General features: G+C 40.5%; 1 protein-coding gene and 1 non-coding gene across 2 annotated transcripts; both read left to right on the forward strand.

Moving 5' to 3' along the window:
- The first annotated feature begins 1,296 nt into the window (after positions 1 to 1,296).
- On the forward strand, positions 1,297 to 9,904 carry dkk3b (dickkopf WNT signaling pathway inhibitor 3b). The gene is made up of 7 exons (XM_047595311.1): positions 1,297 to 1,637; positions 2,014 to 2,145; positions 2,252 to 2,332; positions 6,500 to 6,592; positions 8,470 to 8,614; positions 9,431 to 9,581; positions 9,674 to 9,904. Exons 1-7 carry the CDS (start codon positions 1,443 to 1,445, stop codon positions 9,696 to 9,698), a joined length of 822 nt encoding a protein of 273 aa, XP_047451267.1. The 5' UTR covers positions 1,297 to 1,442; the 3' UTR covers positions 9,699 to 9,904.
- Positions 6,620 to 6,691, forward strand: trnap-agg. Its single transcript has one exon. It is a non-coding gene; the product is annotated as a tRNA-Pro (tRNA).
- Positions 9,905 to 11,592: the final 1,688 nt, after the last annotated feature.

Below are 11,592 nucleotides of genomic sequence, written 5' to 3' on the forward strand. Positions count from 1 at the left end.
AACCTGAGCCTTGAACTTGTCGAGCAGATTTTTCTCTGCCAGCAATTAAGTCACACAGGAAACCCCGAAGCAAAATCAAACGTGCAGAGTAGGTTTTAGCTCAATGATGGAAGAAGTCTTTACTTAACTCAACGTGCCAACACAGCAAAACTCCTGCATCACTGCTGCACGAGGGGTTCTCGCCAGACTAAATAAATAAATACACAAGCATAACATTTCTGTTTCATTTCTTTAATTGGGTTTCCTTTGTCTACTTCCTGGACTTACCTGAAAATCCACTGATGTTTTGTGTTATTTTTATGCAGAAATGTAGAAGTTTCACAATAGGCGGCACTGAAAGTACAGTATAAAGTTTGCATGTGTGTGCAAGATGAACAGGCCTATGGTATAGGCCTATATCTATATACACACGTGGCAGCATTTAAAGAAAGACATATTTGTGCATTTGCATAAAGGTAAATAGAAGAAGAACTTTGCGAGACTTTGCAGTTAAAAAAGTAGAAAAAATAGCTTTTATTTCGTAATTTTGGAAAAACTAAATCAAGTTGTGCAATGGACTGAGCGAGGAGATCTCTCAGACGCTGAATCCCCCCCCCCCCCCCTTTTTTAGTATGACTGTTTTGTAATTCAAATGAGCTGTAGTGTTTCACTCTTAGGAAAGAAGCTCAACTAAATCTCAGGTAGTTTGCCTAAAAACAGAAAACAGAGAACACTTTGCTTTGTAGTTCGCTCCTCACTTCTGCAGCAGACGTCCAGACGTCACCATTCATTGCTGAAGGGTGACATTCAGTACGTACTGACCTTATAGACTGGAAAAATCCTGAAAGAGAACGGCCCTGGATAAAGCGTGAAAATAGCTCCATCTACTGGTCGTTATATTCAAGTACAACTCACAACAGTCATCATTTGTAAAGTTTGAGTGTATGAAAAAAAAAATAATTAAAATATATTAAATTGAGAAGATCACTTAATATTCAATATTATATTTAATATTAATAAAAATTCACAACCGTTAGGTGGAGCAGTACATACTTTGTATTTTTGTCCACTTTAAAGTCAGTGGAGTGTCTTTTGTTTTCTCTTGGACCACATCTGTCAGTCATCTGATCCGTTTTTACTAGGACACATTTATGTCTTTTTTTTATTATTTTTCAAATCCCCCCTCGTTTGATTTTGACATTTACTTCACCAAATGTTTCCAAACCTGATCTGTTCCGGTTAATAGCCCCCTCACCTCCTCCCTGTGCCTCCTCCTCTCCTCTCCTCCTCCTCATAGTTTCCAAATAAAACGGATCCAGCTGTCTGCAGTGCGCCCTCCGTGCGTCACACCGCTCCGTTCCTCCTGCTGCCGCCGCTGCTGCTGCTGCGCCACAGACACACACACACAGACAGACGGGCGTTCAGACAGAAAGGCAGCCTAGGAGCAGGAAGAGAAGGAAAAGATGTCCGGTACCACGCTGCTGAGTGGGTTCCTGAGTTTGTGCCTGCTGTGGGCAGGAGGCGGAATGGCTCGGAGCGGGGCAGTGATCCTGCGGGACACCCTGGAGCGCGGCCCGGTCAGCCTGAACGACATGTTCCGGGAGGTGGAGGAGCTGATGGAGGACACCCAGCACCTACTGGAGGAGGCAGTGGACCAGGTCTGCGTCACCTTTTTATTCATCCAGAGAAGGATCACACCTTCAGAATTGAAATGATTTCATTTGTTCGGTTTTGATTGTTGACTACCACGCTCAGGTATGTGTGCCACCACTGCACATAGTTTCCATGTCTGCTCTCTGTCTGAGGGCTGTCAACTCATAGTGGCTCAGGTGGACACTGTCCGCTCAGACTGGAGAAGACACGAAAAGGCTGAAGTCTGGTTTGAATTATCTGTAAGGTTTTCGTTTCCTTTATCTCATCCAAGAAGTGGAAATGAAAAAAGCGTCCACCTTTAGGATTCATGCATGATAACAGATGTATGAAAGAAACTGGAAGTGTTGCATCCCATATCAGATTTACGCTTCGCCCCAACAGATAACCACGGAGAGTGCCAAATCATCCTCATCCTCCCGGGACCTGCGTCCTCAAAACCACCGCCACAACCAGACCGCGAAGGTGATAAAAGTAGGAGACAGAACTTTTCAGGTGGTGGACACAACAGACAAGGTGGGTGGTTCAGATTTGTGGCTCTGTTGTGATGCAGGAAAACTGGGAACATAAACAGCTGCTTTTTGTCCTGAGCGCCTGACGTCACTCTCCTTGCTATTTGCAGGAAACTGACAACAGAACAGGAGAGACTCGTCTTTCTCACGTCCACATGGAGATCTCTGGCCAGTGGAACAGCGTGGACCACGTGAGTCTTTTACCTGGTCCTGATGCAAACTAAAGCCTGGACAGGGGCTTTTGTTCAGCTCATCGTCAGGCAGGAACATAAAACCCAGCCTGAAATGCAGAGACTTTCAAGAAGCACTTAAATCAAATGTAACATTTCCCCTCTCTCCTGGTGATATCCTCTTGGGGATCTTTACTAGACTGTGGCTGCATTGTCTCGACTTGTTGCTATTAAGAATGAGCTCATCCTGCAAAGACATAGTAGCATGTACTTTTCATACTTTTAACCAGCGGTGTGGACCGCCGCCTGCTGCATGTTTCTCCGTTTTACTTTACGACGGGCGGTTTTGATCTTTCCCCGGTTTTCCTGGCAGCGGTACAGATGGTGGTTGTGTTAATGGAGCTCGCCGCTGGAAAAAAGAAAAAATGCAAGGGAAGCAAGAAAGAAATCCACAGAGCCAGGCGTGGGGTGGGGAGTGGGGGAGTAGTTTTAACTGTGCAAGAAATGTCCCCCTCCAGGTGACTCGGTTATTAACTTACAGTAGCACGACTTCAGAGGGAATCTGAACTTTTGGTGATTTGAAGAACACCGTGGAAACAAAATCCTCTAACCAAATAAGACGTAGGTGGTCTGCAGCAGATATATCTACAGTAAGAGTCATTTTAAGGTTTTAGTGTGCTCATCTGGATTCATAAGATCTTGCGCCTTGACTTTTGACTTAAGGTGATCTGTTGTTTCCATCGGATGAGGACAGACCATGAAAAAACGAAACTTTGCAGCACATTACAGTTTGCGCTCGGGAGGATTTACTGGCGTCTAGATGTGAGGTCATATAGGCTGCAAGTCTCTGGAGCCAAATCCAGACCAAACGGGTTCACTGACCTGAAAAAAACAAAACAAAAAAACAAGAGGTTTGAAATGAAAAGCTCAGATTTGACTAAATATACACTCAATATGTACTCAAGCTAAAAGTGACTGTAGGAAGCATTTATTTCAGTTTAAAAATGATTTTGATTCAGTTCTGGATGAATAACTTACTTACTTAACTTACTATGTTCTGATATTTGGGTTCTTAAAAATCTGATGCATTAACTTCCTCCTGAGCCGCTCATTCACTTAGGCCGCTCCAGACAGCGTCGTCTGTTCTGCAAGGAGGGATCTCAAAAATTCTGTTATGCCTTTCTGCCTGCATTCAAAGAGCAACGTGCCTGTTGTGTTGTCATTAGACTGTCTTGACAAGCAGTGTTTGCTGCAGCCGCTCCTGTCAGTGGGACCACATGGTGTCATCAGGTGGCTGCCTAGTAGCTAGTAGATGCGTGCAGTCCTAATATTGTGTAGGTTTCCCTTGTCCTTCTGAAACATTTGTGATTTATCATGTGTCCTGCAACACATTGTTGTGGTGGGGGTGCTTTGAGACCTGTGGGTTGAGGGGAGGGGCCTCTGTGGATCATCCCACAGGTACTTGATCAGTTTGGGATCTTGTGAATTTAGAGGCCAGGTTAACACCTTGTGCTGTTCTTCATGTTTTTGTTTGTTAAAGCTTTTTTGTGTGTGTCTGCGTCAGGCTACATGTCGCCGTCTGAGTGTCATTGCTGTGGGGTGGGGGTGTCTGGTCTGGTCTAGGTGGGTGCTACATGTCTAAGTAGCATCCACATTAATTCCAGGTCCAAACGTTTCCCAGCAGAACACTGACTCGTCACAAGATGGTCAACGTTATTCGCTTCTCCTGTCGCTGGTCATAATGTCGCGGCTGATCGGTGTATGTTGCTTGCTGATGCCCCCATCTGGGTTTCACCTGGAAGTGCAGCCTGAAAGTAGGAAAGTCCCCCCCCCCCAGCATTTACCGCCAAAACAAACTGAAATCAGGTCAAATCTAAATGAAACGTCTAAGAGCTCCGTCCTGTAAACAAGCATGACACGTCTGAGTTATTTATGTCGGCGCTCGAGCCAAACAGCTGCATCAACACAGGACACGGTACAGCCTGCTCCGTAGATAGACTCAGCTTTTTCTCTTTCATTTCGCTTTACTTTATTTATTTTTTTTGTAATCTGTCGGAAACGTTTTTACCGTTGCCTCAGAGGCTGACAACATGTGAGATCATCTGGAGTGCATTAAGATAAGTGTAGGGTAGTGTGTGTCTGCGTTTTAATTACACATGCATGGTGAGGAAAAAAAGATGTTCACTAAAAGGCCATTTCAATTCTAAATTTAATTTATAAATGTTTTTTCCATCTATTTATTTGGGTTTTAATTAGGTTTTATTAATATATTTTGCAGTTTTATTTATTTATTATTTCCCCTATGTCTTCTTTGGTATGTTAATGTAAAAATATATATTTTTATTGTTGGTACTATTATTTCCCTAGATAAAAGCAGTATATATATATATATATATATATATAAACATGCATAATGAGCCCTGTTTGGAGGAAATCAAATTAATAAAACCTTTTTTTCCTCCTCACGGGCACAAAAATCCCATTCTTGTTAAATCTCCTTCCGATTTGGCACAAATGTCCACTGGGGCCCTGGTGGAGACAATCTGATTAGATTGACCAGTCAAAGGTCCAGACAAGAGGCTCCATTGTGCGTCAGAGACAGAAGCGCGCTCCCCGATCACTTATATGTCTTTAAAGACGGACCCAGCCGAGGTGCAGGGCTAGAGGTCCAGCATTTGACGACAAACAGACCTCTGTGTCTGACTTTGACTTTCAGGGCCTCGGATCCGTTGCTGTGCTCGTTTCCCACAGGCAGCAAAGATGAAGGCTGAACAAAAAGAAATTTTATAAGAGGCTGTTGTTTTTGGCAGGCGCCGTTTCCTCTCACAGCTGGAGCAGAGTCAAACTAAATCTGTGATTAGCATAAAGTTTTGGCTCAGGGGGAAAAATAAAATCTACTCTTAAAGCTCAAATTTTGCAACACGCCCTCAGGGATATGAAACATTTTTGATGTTCATTCAAAAAAATAACAAAAAACAAAAAAAACAAGAAAAACTTTTGTGTTTTATCTCTTTCCATTGGAGTGATACTGGAAAACAGCACTCTATTTTCCATTAGTAGCCCTAACACAGTGTTATCAACAAATAATCTTGCTTGTCCTTTTTTCTGTATTTCCAATTTTGTTTCTAATAAGATCTGAATCATCAATCTGGAAAAAAACAAAAACTTTATTGACAAAGTGGTTTTTCTGCTGCTGTTGAGCTGTTAAATCTGGCAGAAATATAACAGAAGAAGAAGTTTTTCCTCCCAACAACACTGAATAGATTCTATGATATCTTTGTGGCCCTGAACAGACATCTTTTATGAGAAGAAAAGTTTCATATGAATTAGGTTGTCTTTTGTTTGGGAGGATATAAATACAAATATGTTCTTTACAAAGTATAATACAGAATATTTCTTTAACTTAGAACTTATATTGATCTTTAATTTTGTGTCTAAATGAGAATCATTGGTTTCATTTACTCTGACAATATTTCTTTCTTCCGAAATCAGATTCCAGCTTCACTGTTTCCAATAAAATATGATGCATCAATCAGAATAAAACTTTATTGACAAAGGCGTTTTTCTGCTGTTGTGGAGGTTGAATCTGCCAGAAATATAACAGAAGAAGACGTTTTTTCCCCTCAACTTTATTGACAACACTAAATAGATTGTACGATATCTTACTGATTCTAAACAGACATCTTTAAAGACTGGTTATGAGAATTATGAGATGAGATTTTGTTGAGAATATATTGTTCATAACAATATATTGAAAAAAGATATTGATTAGTTGCCTATAACAATATCTCCTAAACTGTTTAGAGGCCATACTGGTGATATTTTGCGTCTTTAAAAGTTACTTACATTTTTTTTTTTTTCTGGGATACTATCATAAGTGTGTCTTGGGATTTTGCAAAAGATTCTCAGCCCCTCATGATCCCTCAGACGGTTTCCATGGCAACCGCAACAAGGGCACAAACACTGGGAGTTCATCAGATCTGGGTGCAGTGGAATAAGTTACGACTGTAACTACTACGTTTCTCCTTATGGTCATTCCGGACGTTGCAAAAAAATTTACAAAAGTTTCTCAAATACATTTCATGATCTTGCAAAGGTTTCACGGAGTAGTGTCTTTCAAGATCCTCTCAAGATCCTCCACTGTACATGTGAGTTCTGAGCTCTGTGGCTGTTGTCGTCTCTCAACAGGAGTGCATGGTGGACGAGGATTGTGGTGACCTGAAATACTGCCTGTATGGGATTGAGAACTCCAAGTGCCTCCCCTGCATACCGACGGACATGGTGAGACTGCACACAGCTGGAAAGTGTGGCTCGTTGGTCTAGGGGTATGATTCTCGCTTAGGGTGCGAGAGGTCCCGGGTTCAAATCCCGGACGAGCCCTTTCTTGGGTTTTTCTCTGTTGAATCTATGAAACCTTAAATGAATCGTTTCTCCAAAGTGAAGCCAAACAAAGCCGTAAATTAGAGAGAGAGTCTGGCCAACTCAAATCATGGGCGGCATGTTACGTTAGATACATCAGAGCGAAGATTCTACAACGTAAACCTATAGGACAGATGTGCTATGTAGAAATAAAACACTTATTTTCACCATTAATAGAATAGAAAAACCTTTACAACAGCATACATGGTGCAGAAAAGCAACAAGAATAAGGTGTAGAATATAATATTCTTATTATAATAAGAATATAAAGTTTTTATTGCCAACGTGTCAGTATCTAAAAGGCCTTCACTTAAATGTCTCAGCGTCTACTTACCTTAAATATCTTAGATGAGCCTGAAGAAATGCTTTGTAGTCTATACTCAATAGTTTTCCTATATAAAATCTTAACAAACGTCAAAGAGAGACATTTTAATCTTTTGCTCTCATAACTTTCTCTGTTTTTGTTCACTCGGAAAACAGTGGACTTTCCCCCGTGTTTTCCTGATCCTGTGCTGGAGCTGGAGCCTGAGCGCTGTGGCATATTTAAACTTTTAATCCAATTTTATTCCCTCTTATTGCCACTTCTCTATGGATGAATATTAGTTAGACGTATCTAACATGGCGTCCATGAAACACGTGACCAGTCCAGCATAGTGAGATAGCTCAGACAGTCCATTCCCTAGTTGGCTAGACTCTGTCTAATATGTGACTCTGAAGTCAAAGCAAGTAGAGCTCCCCCTGGTGACTGGTTGCATTATAGGTCATAAGCTCCACCTCCTCCATGTTAGTGGATGGACCTGGGGCCAAACTAAAGTACGGTTTCTATTATTTCTGTAGTGAATATAATTCTGATGCATGTTGAAGTGTCAATTTGTCAGATGTGATTTGTTTTAGGTAGTTGACTCTATAGAAGCAGGATGTGACATAATGGCAACTACCAGTTGCCATGCCAGCTGCTACGTTCCCACAGCAGTCCCCCAGAGTTGTAAAAAAAAATAAATAAACACTAGTACAGTGCATAATCCAACATTTTTTTATAACTTGTGGAGCCGAGCGTAGTATAATTAAATGAAAATGCAAGTGAGTCTTGCACATGAACACAACACAAATCATTCAGTAAACAGCCAGTTAGCATATACGTTCTGTCCCTGTAGGAGAAGAACTTGTGGCACAAGGCGTGTTTTTGTGAAGTGTCTCTCTGCCCAACATGTGAGATCATCTGCCCACAGACTGCATATCCAAAAGACTGAGTCCCTTTTGGAGCATGCCTCAAGTGGTTGTTTGTTGAACTGCAGGTTTTGGCTCTTCAACATTAGGTTCATTGCTCAGACCTGGAGATTCCTGCTTGGTTCCAATTCAAGTAAAGATCTGACTGAGTACAGTCCAAATACACAAATGCATTCTTGCCACATCTGTTTTATCAAGAAGACACTGAAGAGTAATTTGTGTGGAAGTGGGACAGTCCTGAATGCACTTCATGGGATACCTGGCTGCCTGTACCTGATGTATTTGTCTAGTTCCAACTAAGAAAGTCTGGTGTTTCCACTGTTGACATAAATGGCCTATATTCATCGTTCAAAAGGGGAAACTGTGAGTGCCACTATTAGCTGGGACACCAGGAAGCGGTAGAAACCATCGTGCAGAGATTGAATTCTGACTTGCTAGCATTGACACAAACAGTTTGTGCATTTCGAGTTGTATCGTTATGAGTTTTCTGTGAATGCGTGTATCCCACGTAGCCCTGCACCAAAGACGAGGAGTGTTGCTTAGACCAGATGTGCGTGTGGGGTCAGTGCACAGTCAACGCCACCGAAGGAACAGAGGGTACGATCTGTCAGGGTCAGAGCGACTGCAGGACGGACCTCTGCTGCGCCTTCCAACGAGGTGAGATTGAAGACAAGGCGGACTTCAAATGTGTGAATTTAGGTCACATGAGGTCAGGTTACATGAATCCAAGCGCATTCTGCAGAGTTTGTTAGTTGCAGGCGTATTGTGTCCTTGATTTATACTGTTTTTAGGTTCACTTCACCCAACTTTAGAAATGTGGAAACAGTATAAATTACAATTTTCTATATTACAATGTGACATAATAAAAACATTGTCAATATCCTGTGAAAGTTTCTTGCAATCGTGGCAAAGATTCCAGGTTGCCAGTTCCTTGCAAATGTTTCTTTAAAAAAAAATGTCACATGACGTCCTCGAGTTCTTGCAAAAATTTTTTAAGATCTTTTAAAAAGTTTCCAGAGATGTTGCGAAAACTTGTCAAGATCACACAAGAGTTTCTCAGGATCTTAAAAACATTGTCATGATCGATGCAAAAGACGTCTAGTGTCTTCTTGGGATCACGCAAAAGTTTTCAAGATCTCACAGACATTTCTAATTTCAAGTTTCCTTTCAAGTTCTCACAAAATATTTCCTCAAGATTTAATGTCCTTTTTCGTGTGACTTCCTGAGCTCAGTAGTGCAGTTAGTTATTGAGCTTGGAGTCATTTCTAAACCTTTAGGGCTGAACTGCAAGAATTAAACACAGCCCACAACTTACTAAACAAAACAGACATTCATGAAAATGAACTTTTGTTCTTACTGTGTGCATCTAGATCGCTTTAAATAATTGGTTTGTTGGTAATAAGAGCATATGAAGTTGGTAGTGGCTATTGTGAGTGAAGTAAGCCTAAAAGATTTCCTTGTTGCTTCCACCAGAACTTTTATTTCCAGTATGTAACCCCAAACCAGAGAAGGGGCAGCCCTGTTTGAGTCACCCTAACCTGCTGATGGACATGTTGGCCTGGGACCAGGAGGGCCCCCGCGACCACTGCCCCTGTGCCGACGACCTCCAGTGCCAACCTCACAGGTGAGAAAAAAAAAAAAAAAAAAAAAAAAACACAATAACATTTAAAAAAACAAGGAAGTATTTTACTAAAACTTCCTGTTTCTGTCTTTCAGTCGCGGATCTGTGTGTGGAGTGTAGATCTGATCACTGTCGATGACCTTAGCCATTGTTCACCAAAGAAGAGTTCACCTGCTACACCAACACTTTGATAAAGAAGTTGCTTCAGGACAGAACTTGCACTCTCTGTAATATTTATGCCTTAAAAACCACATGTATTATATATCACAAAAAAAATAAAATAAAAATAAACGACTTGTTTTTAGCGTCGTCTGAAAACCAAAGAAGGTTTTACTTTCATTGACTCTTCATTTCTAGCGTTCACAGCAGTGAACACTAGAGGGCAAACTCCTGAGGGGGTTTTCTGTTTACCAGGGAGAAACACAAACTCAGAGAGAAAATATGCAGGAAGAAGCTGATACCCTCATGATCACACGAGCACACGTCTCTGCGGAAAAACAAGCACAACTGTAGGAAACAAAAAGCACTGAGAAAATATCCGAGAGCTCACATTTTTGGTGAGATATAACAGTCTGCATCAGCTCTGATTCACTTTTTTTTTGTAAGAACGTGCACATTTGAGATTCTTTGATCATCTTTGCATGTGAAAACCTTTCATTACTGTGCTGTTGATAAAAGAAGAATATCTTACAGGCTTCTGCTCACACAGTTCTGCTGCAAACAACCTGTCCAAACTCTTATTCGTGATTTTATAGATTGAGGTAATATTTATTATACCCATTAAGCGGAATCTGTTTTCTGAGTAGTAAAAAGCAAGTTTGTGTTTTTCAGCATCCATCCAGAATTCACCTGCAACAATCAGTAGCCTAAATGACTTAGATGCTGAAAATATCTCAAAAACCCAATGAATCTAAGGCAGCTAATTATAGATAATTATAATTAATTGCCTATAATTGTCTAATTTTATAAAATGAAGTAAGCCAACTTGATTATTAACAGTTACTGTGTGCTACATGTAAAATAATTTACATACACACACACACACACACACACACACACACACACACATATATATATATATATCAGTAACAATCAGTAAATCCGCTTGATACTGAAGAAGGTTGTGACCCCACAGTGTTTTAACCTGCATTTGTTTAAAATTTGTAAAATAAAGAATGACGATTTGTTTTTTATTGTTAATGTTAATTATATTCACAATGGATGCACTGACAACAATCAGGAATAGCTTTGAAACTGAAGAAGTCTAAGAAACCCATCGATTCTAAAGCGAGTTCTGAATGGTGTCTCCTTTGCAGTTTTTCTTTTCTTTTTTAAGCCTACAGTTGTTTGCGTTTTGTAAAATGAAGTAAGCCGGATTGGCGTTAACACTTCCGGTGTGCTGCATGTATAATGGACATGCCAGGAATAATAAGTAAATTACATCGAAACTGAATAAATCGTAAAAAATCGATAATTCTTAGGCGAGTTCTGGTGCGTTTAGATTCCAGTCTTTTCCTGGTCTCTGTTCATCCTATATTTATATGAATTTGATCAAATCAAGGTTATTAGTAACTCATGAATGCAACACCTATAATGGTTTTACCAACAACCACTAATGAATCACTTTGATACCGAATAAATCTCAAAAACCTGTTGATTGTAAGGCGAGTTCTGGTTCCATCTGATATCTGCCTTTGTTTCTCGACCTATTCTAGCCTACATTTGTCAAAATTTTATAAAATGAAGTATGCCGGATCAGCTAGTAACAATTTATGATTGTTACGTGTAGAATGGATTTAGTGCCAACCACTGAATAACTTTGATACTGAATAAAACTTTAAAAATGATCGATTCTCTGATGCGCTTAGATACCTGTCTTATTTTTGGGCTATTTGAGCCTGTATTTGTCTAAATTTTACAAAATGATCATAGCCGAAGTGGTTATTAACAATTCACGTTTGCTATGTGTCCCAATGATGAAGTTACAATAATCAGTATACTACGGTTACACTGA

The sequence above is a fragment of the Mugil cephalus genome, chromosome 10, assembly GCF_022458985.1.
Source record: "Mugil cephalus isolate CIBA_MC_2020 chromosome 10, CIBA_Mcephalus_1.1, whole genome shotgun sequence".
NCBI classification, from domain to species: Eukaryota; Metazoa; Chordata; class Actinopteri; order Mugiliformes; family Mugilidae; genus Mugil; species Mugil cephalus.